Here is an 18,290-nt window from a genome sequence, read left to right on the forward strand (position 1 = left end):
CATAATTTGTGCAAAAACCTCAAGAGTGTTTCATAAAATTGTAATTGATCGCTATTGCTTCAATTATGCCATTTAAAGACTAACAACATAACCAATTCCTTACATTTTTAAGATTCAGGTAATCACTTAAGTAACATAGGTTTAGATATATGGCTAACATAGGTAAGAAAGAAGAAATTCAGTTTATTCAATAAAAAAGATAGTTGTCTGTATTATCTGTGTAACAAATTGCCCATCCAATAGGATCCCTTGAGCAGAATTGGTTTGAGACCTCCTTATTTCACACATCCAATGTGTCTGGCTTCATGACAACCATAAAGAATTGCTTTGAGCTGGCCCTCTAGAAACTGGCAAAATTTATTAGTCCCATCACCCATCAATCACCTAAATGGATTTCAAACTGCATTTTAAAAGCTAATTTTCCAGCACTGATAACCTACAGGAAGCAGGAGCACCATTATTTATGAAGGCTTTCAGACTTGGTAAGTGCAGTAGGATAAATGTATAAGTGAGCTATCGTCTATTCTCTCCTCTTTTAAATGGATATTTAAAGCACCATCTTTCCTCAAGGAGCCAGCGTTGAGGTTTTTGAGGTGCCAGATCTAACACTCCCATGGACAGAGTTTTGTTTGCAGAAGGGTGGAAAAAATGATGAACAGAATTTACAAAAAGGGTTAAGGAAGGATCTGGAAGATTGATAACAATTTTATAGCAAACTATAACAATAATCTAGATGAGAAAACAGAATTTTGACAACAGTCAAGACCTAATATCACATTAGCTGGTGATGCATTGTTTGTGCTGCTCTGACTTTAGTGCAGAAAAGACCTCAACCCTCCCTCCTGATTATTTGGTACTGTTTGCATAAAAAGGCCAACTTGAGCAAATCCAGAAAAAAAGTTAATTTAGTTCCATCTTAATAAATATACAAATTTTCAGTTCCTTGCAAATGCTGTATGCTGAACTCAACATTACATCATGCCTACAGAAGAAATAAGATCCTTCTGGCTACGGGAACATCAATTTTTGGGAGAAATGGTTGCAGTGATCTAATGCTGGAACCAACAGCTAACAGCATTTTTTTTTAGAAGTCACTTAACCAAAATGGCCCAAAAAACATGAGCAGGGTGGGACTGCATATGGATGAGTTTTCATAGTTAAGAATTTTCTTTTATGTTTAGAAGGGATTTGTGTCTGGTGGTCAAGAGGAAGGACAGGAACACACTGATTCAATAAAACACCACAATACTCTGACTATTGGTGGCATGAATTGGGATAATTATAATAAATGCTAGTAATCAGCAACAATTCTATTCAAAGAAGCAGCAACTGGTTTCTGTCGCAGAGCCACTCTGAGAGCACATCCGTTTTTAGAGATAAGTTGAGGACAAGTGGCCTTTTCTTTCATTTTCAGCTGTTTTTATCAGTCTAACCATGAGAGGCTAAATCTCTGATGAAGAGACAAGTTGTGCAGCTTCTAAAAGCAATTTCCAAAAATTATGAAGATGTAAACAAAACACAATGTAACCAGTTTTAAATGTGCCCACACAAACAGATTTATTAAATTTCAAGCACTATAGTTCGGAAACTCTAGAAGGCTCACATTTTGCTATCAATTCTCTGAACCAGTTCTTTGGCTCACTTATAATAAAAACCAGACAGAGATTTTTTTTTTTGTCAATCCTTGCATTCCTTCATGGATTTTAACGCAGCATTCTTGCACAAACTGCTGTGATGAAAAAGCGCAAACCAAAAATGCACTAGATCAAAAGTGGCAACTGGCGACCATATGGTGATGAGCCCATATCTTTCAAAGTAACCTATAAAGTGAGAAAAAAGATAATCATGTTCTCAATAAAAATACATCAAGTTTGATCATGTATCTGTGGGATCCCAAACGTTAATGTGCTGACTGGTCAGCATCATGAGTGCATTATCGGAGACGGCTGCAAATGATACTCATGACTTTCATCTCTTTATTTTTCCTATTTCAAATAATCACAACCCAACACTACTTGAAACAAAAAAACGATACCCTTTCCAAATGTTTCTGGTTATTGGATATGACTTTTCGTTTAAAGATTAAGAGATAAAGAAGAGACAGACTGTAGAATGAATGTTGGACTAAGACAAAAGAGAAAAAACACAGCAGCAACAAGATTAACTCCAGGTCATCTGGTGTAATGAAGACAGACGTACGTGATCAGACGAGGGATGAAGAACCACACTGTAATGCTGGTGATCTCTCCTGGAACGCCCGCTCTGCAGATCCTATCTTTTACGGGAAATGTGGCACGTTCAAGCAGTGCCCAGCTCAATTTCTACAACCGATGAAATTGATTATTATGTGAATGGGGCTCCTTCTAGAGATAATTAGCACTGTGTACAAGGTTAAGTGTGCCCCAAGGGGATAGGGGGTGGCGTAAGTCAAGAACAAGAGAGAGCAGAAAATATAAGTCAGAACGATGGAGTATCCTTTTTTTTAATAAGATTTTAATACGCTAGAAAAAAAAAAATCACTGTTATTTGCTGCTTTTTCTTGAACTTTGTTTTAACAGCGGAATGAGAATTTAAAAAATCATGCAAAAAAGTTCTGTTTTAGACAGAAACAAAAGACCAGATGCAGTTGATACATAAAAAAGTTCTTTGAGGTACATTTTATAGGTATTATCTAATGCATCTAATTTTGCTTTGATATTACTAACAGATTACCTTAAATTTCCCACAAGATCTTGATATCAGTGCAGATAGGAGGTAGATCTTTTGTCAAAACAAAGGTTATTTTATAGCTATTGTTTTTATTACCAGGCTAAAGTTTGTTTATCCCATCAGTGCTATCAGGGACCTTGACCTTTGTTTTTTTGCTCCAAAAGGAACATCAAACCTAAAACCCTCTGAGGCTTTAAAGCCTCTAAAAAATGTACCCAACCCCCCTTCTAATGGTATACTTCTATTAGAATTGATAACCCTTTCAAGCAAGACCAAATACTCTGGGCACACAGTGAGAAAAGAGGTTCATTCCATCACAAAGTTATTATCCACGAGCAGATTGTTACCATTCATCACGTGCAAGAGATGAAACTCACTGTTAGTCAAGGGAAACGGCTGTTTCACTGCCTTGCCACAGATCAATATATGCCACCATTTTCTTTTCTCCTTTGCTACAAAAAAGTAATTAAACAGAAGAAATGTTGACAATCAATAGACTAGTCAGTTAGGTCTGCTGTGGAGGCCAGCAGAGGCGCCTCTGTCAGCTGTCAGGGATGATACTGAACTCATACTGGGACAAAGAAGTTTGTATGCTTCAGCTTTTTTACATCTGTCTTAGATTGGTGTGTTGACATAGCATTTAAGATTGCTGGCACACAAGATGTAAGGATTGACACAAAGGCAATTCACTGAAAAATGTGATCATGTTAAAAAAAGTGTAAAACATGAGTGTGATGCATTAACATTAAAAGAGCACTTAAAAGGTTTTTTTTTAAATCAACACTGTCAAGAGTTTGAAACCACTCAGAGTACAATTCTACTTGTGTATTCTCTATCGTTCTCTTATTAGTTTCTTTAATTTCCATCAAATAAAGTCACTATTCAGGTCTTTCACAGAGCTACAGAAGTGATAGCAATGTCACTGTAAGGTCCTTTTGGTGAGAAAGTGGCGGACGTTAGCCTTCGACGTATTCATCAGTCTTTCCTTGACACCTACTTTCACTTTAGAGGAGTCAGAACTTTATAATCCACTGGCAGGGTTCAGAGGTCAACAGCAGAGGGTACCAGAGGGCAGAGAAAATCACTCTCCTGCTGGAAAAAATTCTGACATCCAATTTTCAACTTGATTTATCAGTGTAAAGCTAAAATTGATAGTGTGTCATTACTGAGCTGAGAGCTGTCTTGGAGAGATGTATCAAAGTCTCCTCATTTTGATTTAGCACAGTGGATCAATACAACCCTATACTGTTTCAATTTGAGGAGTATTGATTTTTCTATGCTGACTCTATACAAGGGGACATTCATCATCAGGCAAGCATATAGTATGATCAAACAGGCCACCATAGGGTCAGATCTGCTTATTCTTCATTCAGATCACATGACTGCGGAGCAGCTGTTTTCAAGCCTTGGACAGATTATTACCTTGTAGCAGCTGTTGACATATGTACTGTAACACTATTTTCTAATGTTGTTCGCTACAATAAGAAAAACAGCTGAAAAATAAATAAGCTCTAAAAGATGAAAACTGCAAATGTTAAGTTTACAGAAAACAAAAAAAATAAATCTAATTTTTGCCATATATTGTGAGCAGTTGCAAACACACTAATAAAAATAAACAAATACAAACTAGTCACACTAATTTCTATCAACTGCCTTCCAAAGAATAATGTAGTTTGTAATTTATTCTATCCTAATGACAAATATCTTTTGGAGTGTCTCCAGGATAAACTCAGAAATTAAAGTTAAAACAATTTCTGTGTATAAGAATGAAAACAAACTATACCAAGAAAAAGGCTTTGTCTCTCTCTTTTTGTTTGCACCCCACCACACACACACACACACACACACACACACAGAGCCACATTACAAAGCCTGGGGGCTTTATATTTTACAAGGGCAGCATAAATGGGAAAGTTAATGTAGCAGTGAATAAGAATAAGCTGCTGAACTGCAACACTGCCTTGAGCTTGGGAGCATATTGCATCATTTTTCTTCACCAGCAGGTTACCATTAAATTTGAATTTGTTGGAAGTTTTGTTGTATCATTTACAATGCGCCCACGCTCAATAACCTTTTGTTTCAATGCAAATGCTATGCCTCTCAGAAGGGCTCCATAAATATTTGAACAAGAGCCCTGAATTCAATCCAGTACATTTTTATGGGTTGTTAAGATTCAGCCGGTTTTAGGAAAATCTGTACTCACATTCTGCATCCCTCTTACTCACAGCCAAACTAATACGTATTAACTGTTAGGTTTTGTACAAATTCTGTTTTGGAGGGTCATTTTGAAATCATTTGTAATGCATTAACTGTCTCATAAAACATCTAATTGCCTTTTAAAAATGACAAAATAAACAATGGCAGGAAACACAATTTGGATGGGAATAAAATAGACAAAAGCAGTTTTTACTGTTATAAAAATCTTTAGAAAAACAAGCTCAATAGAAATGGTTGATACATTTTCTTGAAACAGAAATGTAGTTACAAACAATGTTTTTGTGGCAACTGCAAATAGGATTTAAGATAGAAAATAACAGCTTTCAGGAGTTTCTGGACTTTATTCTCAAAATGAAATAACCAAACTGAACTCTGTGTGACCATGTTGAAACAAATGAGGGTGGACAAGCAGGGGAGCCACCGGTTATCCTAACAAGGCTCATGGGGAACGCTGTGACTACCACCAGGTGCTGTGCTGTGTTTCTGGGAGGGTCAAAGAAGGCTCGGACAATACTGCGGAAACACCCCAACCCCCCTCTTCCACCCAAGTATGTTGGCCAATCAACTGTCCCCGAGGGATTTAACCACTCCAAACTGTAATTGTGTTTGCTGACCTGATCGCTGACCCTATTGGATGCTGGGAAAATGACATTAACTGGTGGTCCTATCCATTGCCTAAAGAACACTGTGAACAGGTAACTTTTATCCAGAAGGTTGGACTCGACTCTCCACAGTCCTGGTTCACAGTAAAGACCTAACATGCCCCACTCTGGTCTGAAATGGAACTAGTTTATTTGTAAAGTCTTACCTCTGGCCTGGTGTGCCCCAGGCACCGTGCTTGTTGGTGAGGATGTTGACAATTTTCTGCTTTAACTGGTTGGCTGTTACATGATCTCTGTGTTTAGCAGCATTGATCAGGTGATCACAGATCTTCTCTTCTTCTTTTCTTTCAGCTGCATATTGGGCACAGCTGGACTAATTTGGAAACAAAGAAAAACAGTGTGAATCCGTCATACATTTATAGATTTTATGGGAGACATGCTTTACATTGCAGTAATAGCATTTAAGAATGTTTTTTGAATAAAGTCAAAATAATATATTTCCACTAATAGAGTATTTGTCACACTGAGGAATGTTATGGCTTCATTCACCACACTTGAGTGCATAAAGATATTAGTGGACAGCTGAGAGATGCATTTCTGCTCCCTTGGAGGAATGTAGTAAATCATGGCAAGCGGATGAAGGCAGTTCATTTCCAAACTGCAGACAGATGATGTTCCCTGCTAGGTAGCTGTGGATGAAACTATTAGTGGACAGGAAAAAAAACCTCCAGTAGTTCTACAAAGAAAGTCTATGAAGGGTTACAAAGCTACACTGCAGAACCATCAATAAATGCTGAATTTTTCTTTGAAATGTGACTGTTTATTCTAAAAATTTTACAATAAGAAAATATTTTGGCAATAAATGTGTAAAAACAATTGTATAAATTTAAATATATATATGTATATATATATATATATATATATTAGTTAGAACCTTTCTGGATGTAAGTGCAACTGAATTGTGTCAGGTGGAGGCTGAACATAAACTGAGGACATGAGCCTTTCTTTGCTGCTAAAACAAGATTGTCTTACTAGTCCACCCTCAGGGAACTCTAGCTAATATTCACAATCTAATTTACTAACAGAAGCTGCAAGTTAATTGAATTTCCTGCTTTAAATTTGAATTCTGTCAGATATTATACTTCACTATATTCCTCATAAAGCAGATAACTCAATCTCTTCTTGTCATCTCACATTACCACGTGATGCTGTGACAAATATCAAACATTATTTATCACTTTAAAGCATATGACGCTTCTCCTTGACACCAAGTTAATTGTAAAAATGTCTTATCTGCGTCCTGAATCTTCAATCTTGGAGAGTGGGTAATAAAGTAACGTCAGACCTGGATGAAAAGTGTAAGCTGTCTGGAGTTGGCAGACAGAACGGATAGGGCCAGGTACGCCACCCCCTCCACCTCTGCAGTCTCTTGACACTGCATATCTAGCCGTCTCTTCCAGTTTATCTAGCAGGTCAAGGATGCTCAAGAACTGTATATCAAGCAGCTGTTTGAGGATGGCTGTTTTTCCCAGATAAGAAACGCATCATTCCTCACATGTACAAGCTGTTAACAAAGGTGAATGAAGTGTGTGCATCAAACACATTCTGGCTTGCTACAATTCAAAAAAAAAAAGTTCACCAATTTTAATCAACTTTTTCTTTTTGTAAATTTTGAAAACTATCTGTTGACTGTAATACATATATTTGACATTTTTTTAACTCTATAAAATTAAACTACAGTTTAAATTTTATATTTAAAATATTTAAAAAAAAATGGTATGTTTGAAAGCAGTAGGGTTAATGGAGAGACAGTTACCCCTAGAGTTGGTTGGTAAATGTTCATATCAAAGTCCTAAATTAATATTGCTTGGACATCCCCTAGCTACCAATAATTATGCTCCTTTATACATAAATTGTAAGGGTTGGGGGGTAATCCTCATAGGGACAGAGAAATATTACTGAGCCCATACGCTTGAATGTTTTACACTAATAGGATTTGTTTGGACCCAATTAGAAGATTGACAAATTCTATTTTCATAGCAGATGGAAAATTTTTCAATAGAAAAACCAGTGATATACCATGGTACCATAAAAAATTATAAGCCTATTTGGTGTGATGTCATGCAAAAAATAATTTTCCTACAATTTTATTACTTAATTTTAGATCAAATAAAAGACGTCACAGTAGATACCTCAAACTCTGCATGTTTGTGGACGTCTTCTGCTCTCTGTCTGTTGAGGATGAATTCAGCCTCATTGGCAACGCGAACTATGTGGTCCTTCATGGCGTGGCACAGCAACCTTTAACAGTGCAAAGTTAAATGCAGTACACACCTAAGTTTTTTCAAAAATACGAATTACAGGAAAATACAAAAATTTTCTTGGTTATGATCTGCTGAAATGAAATCCAGATGGAGTAAACATCATGGGTTGTTAGAATTGAGCAACAAGAGCAGACAAATTATCAGCATCATTAGTTTGTGTTGGAAAGCTGCAGGTTGGTGACAAATCCTTCTGTGGCTTGAAGGAAGGAACAGTGTGTTATTAGAGCACTAAAACTTAACTGAAACTTTAAAATTACCTTAAACATTTACATAGTTTCTCTGTGTTTGAGAAGGTTGACAGACCATAGAGGATTTGTGACTTTTGCCCTCACTCCAATTTAAATTCTAGTTTCTTAAATAACTGAAAAGACTCAAGATATTGTGTAAATTACATGCCTTTTTACAGACCATTAAGGCATGTAATTTACCTCTGTCTTAATTAAAACAGCCCTCGTTCCTCTCCAGTGCATGAAACATATTGCAGCTTTGTCTTCAGTCCCAAAGAAAATCAGTAATCTGGAGGCTGCATTTATCAGCTGCTGTTACTTTCTTACTGATGACAAGCACTCATTAACAGACAGAAGTTCACAGTTCAAACAGAGAAGCTGACAGCATGAAGCCTTGTTTTGAAACCAAAAATAGAAAAGAAAACAAGTTGACAAGTCATGTTTAGAGACAGAAACAATAGATGTGCTTGTTATTTACCACAGTTTTGTATTGCATTTTCAGGCAAAATAAAACAGACAAAAAATAAAATAAAATAAACAAAAACACAAACAATTAAGAACCTGCTAATTGATAAAGTCAAATAAATCTGTGTCTTCTTAAAGTGTGAAGAAGAAAACACACATTTATATAACCATTTTGAAAAATGGTTTTACCATCACAGGCAATCTTAAATTTGTTAAAAACTTATTTCTTCATTGTTCAGTTTGTTCCACAGTTTGTTGTCTTGTAAACTTAAATTTGTAAAAGCAAATAAATTAGAGAACAAAGCACATGTAAAAATACAAGCATGTGCTTTTATTTGGTACTATAAAAGTATATAGCATAAGCTGCCACAAAAAAAAAAAAAAAAAAAAATCTCTCTTAATGTTTACAATGTTTCAGAACTGGAGATCTGATCAAATCTTGGGAAAAAAAATCCCCCTACCCCACCCAATTAGGGCATCTTTAGTGTGTTTGATAGTGGTTTGGCATTTGAACAGCTGCAATATTAAACAGAGAAACAGCACACATAGTTGCTCCATGTGTTGTTGCAAATACAGCAAAAACAATGTCTGTGTCAGCCACGCCTTGTAAGGCAAACAGATTTACAAGGCAGTACCCTTCAGATCTGTCTAGTTAGGCAGAGAAGGTTTAAATAAGACTTGGGTAAGATTAGAAGATCATGTCTGTCAGCAGTACCCTGGACAGCGCCGTGTGGCCCCACTGACTGAAGCTCTTTGTTCTAGGGCCAGCAGGAGACCCAGAAACCTATCTGGACTAGAGCAAGAGCCTGGGCATACAGGAAGAAGGGCCAGATGGGTCAGCAGATGGGCATGGAGGCTGAGCTGCCCATGATCTGCTCAGAAAACTCTGAGCCTGGCCACACCCAAACAAAGAAAGGAAGGGAAAGAAAGAAGCACAGTAAAACAGACAGTGGCAGACAAGAGACTGTCTGCACTCTTCTGTTGTTATTCCTAAATCAAAATTAAGTCAAAATTAGTACAACATGCTTTTAATGGCAGCCAGGCAGACACAGACACATTACACCTACTGATAACAAAGGTCTAAAACTATGGCCAAGCACTGTGATTTCACCTCTTAGATTACAGAGAACAAATGTATTACCTTCCTTCATTGATGAGCTCTATGAAAGCTAGGCCAGCATTCTTCTGAATGGAGTTTTGCCACTCCTGAAATAAAAGAATTTGCAATGCATTACTGAAAACAAGCCTAGCAAAAGCAAGCAGAACCCAAATAATAATAATAATAATAATAATAATAATAATAATAATAATAATAATAATAATAATAATAATAATAATAATAATAATAATAATGAATTAGTAAACAGTTTTGCAAAGTATGCAGAAAGCTAAAATACAACCTAAAATACTGTTTTGATCCAATATGTAACTAACAAAAATAACAAAAATCCGATTTCACCAAACATATTCCATTCTAAAATTATAATTAGGATTATATCTCACTGCTTGTAATTCAAGTAGGTAAAGAAATCATTTAGTTGCTACATCCTTTGAGGAAAAAAGTGAATGCTATAAAAAGCTGAAATTCTGCACTACATGTGAGACCATCCTTTCTTCCTCTGTGAAAAGATCTGTAAACACAGGAGAGATGTAATTGTGGGATGAAACTGTATCCTCTCGCTTAAATACAGCTATTTCCTCCATCCCGTACAGTGACAGATTACTGAGCAGGCTCAGTGAGCCCTGAAGTGTGCGCCTGGAACAGATCCAAGCCATGGGCCGGAGTGCCAGCACTTGCTGTCTCACAACATGCTCTGGAAATGATTAAAAAGCAGTTTGAGAGCGCGCCTTTCACTGTGGGAAATTCAGCTCTCCTGTAACCTCAGTGAGGTGCAAATGGAAGGGAAAACAGAGAAGGCCACAGTTCAAAAGAAGTGGGAAAACGGGGGGGAAAATAAAATTTAAAAAGAAAAAAAGCTTAGGGGTCCCAGAGGCTTCTGGTGTGTAATTCAAGGGTATGCACCTATAAGAAACCATTAGACATTCCTAATAATCAGTGACTTTTATCTTTTCTATTTCCAACTGAAAGCACATATGGGGATATAAAAAAATAGTAGATGCAAAACAGTGACAGACGCTGCTTATTCTCCATGTCTGAACAAGGTAAGCAGCCATTCTTGTGTACAGCAGAATAACTGGCACTGACATTATTATGTATGGGCAAATGCTTTTGTGAACAGTTGTCATGACTGACACATACCAGTTCATGCAAGACTACACAGTCTGACCCCACGATGCATTAAGCCAGAGAAACGGTGCTGGCAAACTGCTGAGCATCTGGGCTCCAAATGTTCTCCCTGACCTCTTTTCTTCAGCTACAGTATCTGCCTAGAAAGAGGCTGTTGTTGATTTGGACAGGGATCACATACAGTTTCACTTTCACCACACTCACGTGACAAAAATAAATATGGATATCAAGGCAGACATGTCACTCGGGGAAATGCCGGGAAAGTGGCGGCAGGTCAGTGGAAGTAAGGCAAAAACTAGTCAAATTTGTTATCTTGTCTAAGGAACGCTTGTTGACAGCTGAGATAACACTTCAGAGGCTCTCTACTTTTTGTATTTTTACTGGAGAGCTGAATTCCCAGTGAAGGCTGCCTTTGATTGTTGAGATAAACACACATGCACACAAAGTGCTCTTCTACCTATTTGAAGGGAATTAGGCCCACTACCAGAATGCAGCACCTCTGGTTATATGAAAATTTTTTTAGTAGCCTAAATATAAAAAGTGATGTTTTAATGCTTCAATTTTGAGTGTTTTTAGTCCTCAGAGAAACTCTTAATTTGCCTCAAGTAAATGCTAAAGAGCAGGTGAATCTTTTGAAATATATAAGGAAATATTCAACCTCCACCGATAATGTGCACTCAGGGCAGCAAATAGTGCTACTCTTCATTGTAGCTTTGAAAAACTACACTTAAAATCCCAAATCTCGCATCCAAGCGAGCAACTTTCAGGTCTTTAGAAGTATCACTCTCCTTCCACTTTCATCTTCCTGAAATTCAGCAGGGCACTAAGTATTTGTGGTGTTTCAATCCAACCTGTCAGTATGCAGGGGCCTTTGCTTTTATCTGCTCGGCTTCACTCTGTTATACTCTCCACATCTGGAGGCCTTCCATCAGTAAATCTCTGTGACTCCACTCTGGATCCCCCCTTATATGTTTAAGCTGTTACAAGAAACAGAGCAGCTTGACCTTTTCATTCAGCTGCCCAGGCTGAGGAGAGACACACAGTGTCTGCAGCCGAGCCCAGCCACACGATGATTGCTGTGATTAGTATGCATAAATAAGAAAAGTCAGATCATTAGCACTAATTTATTCATAAAACTGACAGTTCACAAAACAGTGGGGGACTAAAGGTCAGCTAAATGCCCTCCTGGCTGTCTTAAAACATTAATGCGGAAATATGTAAGGAACGTGTCAAAGTTGGTATGTCATAGTGATGTCATCCCAGCCTCACCCTGCATTTAGGAAAACTTGCTGTGCTTTTGAAAGTCACCTGAGATGCCTTCAAAGATATCAATCAGTTAGGACCATACTGCAGTGCAATTGCATGTCAAAATAAATGCCATGTCTGATCTTGATATATATATATATATATATATATATATATACATAAATATAGAACAGATATAAAGTGATAAATGAGCTGCTTTTTTAGACACGTTCTATGCACTCAAAACACTCTGCAAGGCTAAAACAGACCAGTAAAACACATTCTTACAGTACTTCTTGGTCTATACAGTCTCTTACAGGCTGAGCCATATTTTTTACCATCCACACAATCACAAAACTATTAATGCATTAGAGATAAACTGGGGTTTTGTGTCTTGACAAGAGACACTTTTATTCAGACTCTGGCAAAAGGCCGGAAGCTTGATCCAGAGTCACAAACCCCCCCAAAAGAAACTGAATAAATGTATCCATGATTGCATTATATAATTTTAAATCATGTTAGTTAGTAATATAAGTAGACTGATTATAGATAGAAGATAATTAGGAGGTAAAGTAATGGCTTGCCTCTATTTGAAAGGCTGTAGACTCTAAGCTATATAGTCCAGTTTCAAGGTCTCATGATCTGATCAATATCTCAGCCTGGGTTTCATCCCTAGAGCCCCTAATGGCAGGAACCTCTGGAGCCTTGGTAATGCTATCTGTGTAAAGGGGTGGGAGGGGGGGACTCAGGGCTTTAACAGCATGCTGATGCTCTCATCTGCAATAAATCTCAGCGCTGGAAAAGACAACTTCTCATAGACACTCTACAGACTGAGAAGCAGAACAAAGTTGTGTATTCAAATAAAATAAAAAATCATCAGAAGAGCAACAATAACTCAATGCTTGGTGCACCATTTATGTACATTTTTTTTAGGGAAAAGCCCTTGAATAATAGCCTCCATATAACAGACTGAGCTCCCTGCTGAAGTGCACTTTGGACTGTGGATACCATGGAGCGCACAGTGGCGATTCAACTCCTCCAGTCTCTAGTCCCGCAGTCTGGATCCACAAAGAGGCACCAAGTAATGGCTTCCTTATGCACCCCTGACGCAAGACTGATGGGCTGACAGAAGGTATGTTAAATATCTCCTGTTCTGCTACATCAGGGCTCTGACCTTCTCTAAAACATGGACTTAACAAGGGATTCAGAGGGTCAGCTCAGAGGTGATCAGTCACTAGCAGGGACACGAGGTGGGGCTCATTCTCTGGAGGAGGGTTTGGAATTATTGCTGCAGGGTGTAGTAAGAAAATCATGGATTGTCGGGAAGCTGTATGTATATCTCACTGGCTTGGATGGTGTGCTAAAGGAAAGCTAACTAAAGTAAATGCCTGGCATTCCTTGAAGGAATGCATATCATCCATAGCCATTCATGCTGGAGCTTTAAACTAAGATCGTATGTTAAGAAATGACACAGTTGTAGCCTTTTTGGCTAATCATGGAAAATAACATTTTGTGCAATCTCATGGGACTTCACAAGATGCCACACTCAGTATGGTTTGTAAATGACTCTCAGCTACTACCACATCAAATTCCACCTCATCTGTAAAATTTACTAAGTTAAAGCCATTTTTGTGTTGGCTCATGTCATTTCCCTGTGGTGGCCATTTTGAATTGAACTGACTCCAATGGTTAAATGTACATTGAAAGAGTAATTTTTGAAAGTTTCAATGAAATCTGTCAAGTCGTTCATGATATATTTTGCTAATACACAAACAGGGTTAGCTCCAACAGTTAATGCTAAACCCTTAACAAAGACCTTGTGCAATTAGTAGCATTTGATGTATGTTTTGTGAATGACTCTTAGCTACAGCCATAGCAAACTTTAACATAATATTTGCAAAATTGACAGAATTACAGCCATATTTTTATTTATTAAGGTCAGCTGGCTGTGGTAGCCATCTTAAATTGGGCTGGTTCCAATAAGTAATCAGATGTAGAGGTATATTCAATGTTTGTTTTTTCTCCCTGAAACTTGAGATAATTTCTGTTCAGTGGTTCATGAAATATTTTTTTGCTAACTGACACACAGAGTTGACTTGGCTCAGACTATATGTTGAGATCAGTATCAGCTACTACCACACAAATGTTTAGGTTAATATTTGTAAAATTAGCTGAGTTATAGCCATTTTTGTGTTTTGAATGTCAGTTGGATGTGGCAGCTATCTTAAATTGAGTTAGCTCTGAAAGTTGATCAGTTGTAGATGTACATCCAAAGATTAATATCTGCAACCTTCATTAAAAAAATTTTCAGAGGGTCATGAGATATTTTGGTTACAGACATACAGATACATGTGCACACATGGGCAAAAACATTATCATTCCTGCCTCGGCCTTGCTGCGGCAGACATTAATGCTTAAATATTAGGCAAAGATCAAGACAAATCAGTTTTGTTTTGGAAAAAAGAAACTAAAAAAGTAAAATTGTCCGACGCAAGGAAAATAAAAAGTAAAAAAACTCACCTGAGAACAAAGCAGCATCACGAGCTCTACCACTGAGGTGCTTGACTTCATACATACTAAACCTATCGAGAGACAAAATGAAAAGAATAGATATCAGCCATACATGTTAGCCTTATATGTTTCAGACAAAATGTTTTTTAGTATAATCTAGTTACTACATCTCTTCATAAGGCAGAAAATCTTGCATCTTAAAGATAAATTTTGTAAAAAGTGGAGCACCGGTACTGCATAGGATAGTCCAATTTAAAGCAAAAACGGTAACACTCAAACTTTGTTTCCAGATTACCATGAAAAAAGAAAAAAAAAAAAAAACAAACAACATCTGTAACAAATGAGCACATTTCACACAATCATGTCTACACGTCTGTATTCACACATTCCACATGCTCACAGAAGATATTCACAGCTTCTTCCCCATCCTGAGTTCTGCAGACTGTGAGCCACTGAAGCAGACAACTCTCTAATGAAACATGGGCAGGTGTGAAAAGCTCATTTGTAGAAACAGAGCTTGCAACTGGTTTTATATTCTGCACCTTCCTGCTGCACCTGGTGAGAATCACAAGAGGTGCAATAAGCAGCGAAAGCAACTCTCAAGGACTAATGATAGGCTAGGTGGAGTAAAAGTCAATACGACACACCTGCTTTTGTTTTCCAAAGGAAGTCAATGAGTGGTGATAACCTAATCAAAATTTTAGATTTTTATTATAAATGAGAAGATAATGTGCTTTCAATTTCAACCAAAGAATGATCTCTTAAAAATCTCAACTTGGCAGACTGATGCCAACTTCAAATTATTTTCAGTTCTTATTTAGATTCATTTATGTTTTTTTTAGATTTACATGTATGTTTAGAAGCATGACTGACATCAGAATTGAAAATATCAGTACTGCAGTAATACCTTAAACGGTTGAAATTCCTTTAAATATAAACTACTTTAAAAAACCAACAAATTATAAATAAAGTAATAGATGTCTTCATTAACCTGTAAACTATGATTGGTTGAATACTATAATGCATTTACGAATTTGACTTAAAGATGACAAAAAAGGAGGTACATGGTCCTTGTTTGCATTTGGAGATTGTGCAGAATATAAAAACACAATGCATAAAAATATTCTTATCTCTGAATGGATGGATAATTGTATGTTTTCTCCATCTGTTTTTGTTTATGAATGATGACTGTCTTGAGGAACATATTGTAAATACTCTGAGAGGATGTGACCCTTTGCTTGTACACAGAGTGCTGCAGTTGACCTCTTGTTATAGCAGTGACATGCGAGCAATAAGTCAGTCCAGTCTGACACAGGAGTCAGGTGGCCAACTGACCCTGGCCTTGTGCTGGTAGACAAACTAAATGCATTCTATTTAAACACAGCCTACTAGTCCTTTCCTGTAAACAGGGCAGGGTTGAGGCACGGGTGAATGTGGCATTGTGGGGTGATGTGACGGCAGGCTGGGCCACTCAGGGGACAGCGAGAAGCAAGTGGCAGGCATCACAACAGCAGCAGTGTTCACACATAGCCCTTACCCACCAACTCCAAGTGTGACGCTCAGAGTGCACTCAACATAATTGCTGCATTGACCACATATCTGAAAAGGGGGTGAAGGGATAGGGTGAAGGAAAGGGGCACACAGGGCACAGGAGGGCTTGACCCAAGGCAATCAAAGGAGTGATGGATGGCTGGTAATTACTGGTAAATGGAGCGCCTTTGCACTGCAGCACAGTATTTCAACTGTGTTCCTGGGAAGGGCCAGGAAGGAAAGTAGAGAGTCAGAGAGAGGAGAGCAAAATTAGCTCATGCACAAACACACTGCAACTACAACAGCCTGGAGCTAAATAATAGGGTTAAATATTCTACAGGCATACAAGTAGAAAATCTCTGTAATTATCATTTCAATTAAACCTGCTCTAACCCATGTCATGAAGTACATTTCACAAATGTAGACAGGGTTAAACACATCAGGTAAAGACTGCTGAAGATCCAGCTGTCTATCTACAACCTTGTTTGTGGGGTTACAGTCTGCAGCCTGAGATCAGCTTTGGTTTGTCAGCTTGGTCAGTCTGCTGACAGACCTTGAGTGAAAGGATAACAGACATATTCACACTTGTCAAGTCTATGTTACCTGTTTTTTTTTCCCTTTTTTGACATAGAGCAAGTAGCCTAAGCACAAGTATGGCACCTTCACATCTTCTTACATATGCATGACATAAACCAGGAGTACAAAGAAAAAGGCCTGGCTAGCAAACTTAAGTCAGTGGAATTTTCCCGCTTTTAAGATGCAGTTAGCAATTCTGCAAAGATGAACTTGAAGCATAATTTCACTTTGATGTAACTGCTTATATCAAATAATGTGGAATTAGTGAAGTAATGACTGGGGAAGTTCATAGCAGTGTAAAGCTGCTGGGATAATAGTCAGGTCCTCTGAGGCCATGGTTCTCAAGTGGAGAAAGGTGAAAATCTCCAACTGGGTCTGTGGTGAGATTCTGTCTCAAGAAGAGGAAAGCATGAGTCTTGTTCATGTGTGATAGTAGGATGGAGTGGAAGATGGATTAGTAGAGCGGGTCCTTGTCCATAGTATTGAGGGCGTTGGTCCAGTTTGTTGTGGTGAAGGAGGAGCTAAGACAAAACTTGGATACAAGTAGCTACAATGGACCTCCTCTGTGGGGTGTCTGGGCTCAGCCTTAACGATGAGGTGGGCAGTTCCATCATCTATGATGAGGTTGCAGTAGAGCCACTGCTCCTTTGTAGCAAAAGGTATCAGTTGAGGTGGTTCCGGCATCTGATTAGAATGCCTCCAAGGCACCTTCCTCTGAAGGTTTTCCCCAAAGACCCTGGGGCAGACCCAGAACTTGCAAGAGGAATTATGCTTTCTCTGTGGCCTGGGAACTCTTTAGGATCCTGCAGAAGGAGCCGGAGAGTGTCTCTGGGGAGAGGGATGCCTGGGCTGACCTCCTAAACCTCCTGCGTTCACAACTCTACCATGGATAAGCAGCAGAAAATAGATGGATGGATGAATGGACTTGAATAATGTTGCAGGAGATCATTTTGTTAGTCTGCTTTCACTCTCTGCATACATTTCTAAAACTAATAATGATTAGTTTACTTTTAAAAATGCTATCACACTGAGAAAGAAAAAAAAATCAAAACATTTTTGGCTTAGATGTTAAAGGATAAAAGGCCACATGCATACTTTTCACTGTGGGCACACAAAGAAACATTTGCAGACACAGTCTGGCGCATGTGTGTGCCGACTGCAGTACTAGCTTGTTCTTGTGAATATAAGCCAAAGCAAGTCTGGGGACAAGAAGTGCCAGATATGCAGGCATGAATTCTGTGAGGTTAGACACAAACAGCACTCTGAGATGCTGCCAACCTGAGGCCAGAAGAGGGCACAGAGAACCTTCAAAGAGCCAGAAGACAAACGCAGAGATCAGAGAAGGCTGCAGAAGAAGGAACACATACGTCTGCAAACACTGTGCGCAACCAAAGCAGTTAACACAGTAGCTAGATGTAATGTGACTGCAGTACTGCAATGTGAAAAAAAATCTAACTTTCTAAAGTCATTAAAGCTGAAGTCTAATTTTGACAGTACAGGTGCTGGTCATAAAATTAGAATATCATGAAAAAGTAGATTGATTTCAGTAATTCCATTTAAAAAGTGAAACTTGTATATTATATTCATACATTACATACAAACTCATATATTTCAAATGTTTATTTCATTTAATTTT

At 38.0% G+C, this 18,290-nt stretch overlaps 1 protein-coding gene across 2 annotated transcripts in view; it reads right to left on the reverse strand.

Moving 5' to 3' along the window:
- The window catches only part of nbeab (neurobeachin b), a 179,904-nt gene that overhangs the window by 77,334 nt on the left and 84,280 nt on the right, over positions 1-18,290 (reverse strand). Inside the window, exons 33-36 of one of the 2 annotated variants that reach the window (XM_037980314.1) lie at positions 14,558-14,619; positions 9,686-9,750; positions 7,721-7,829; positions 5,735-5,901 (exon numbers count right to left, since the gene is read on the reverse strand). In XM_037980314.1, the coding sequence (XP_037836242.1) occupies positions 5,735-5,901; positions 7,721-7,829; positions 9,686-9,750; positions 14,558-14,619 (403 nt within the window). Of the gene's footprint in view, positions 1-5,734; positions 5,902-7,720; positions 7,830-9,685; positions 9,751-14,557; positions 14,989-18,290 lie in introns of those variants that run through there. The other variant, XM_025005976.2, reaches the window with a different exon arrangement.

The sequence above is a fragment of the Kryptolebias marmoratus genome, linkage group LG2 (genome assembly GCF_001649575.2).
Source record: "Kryptolebias marmoratus isolate JLee-2015 linkage group LG2, ASM164957v2, whole genome shotgun sequence".
Taxonomy (NCBI): Eukaryota; Metazoa; Chordata; class Actinopteri; order Cyprinodontiformes; family Rivulidae; genus Kryptolebias; species Kryptolebias marmoratus.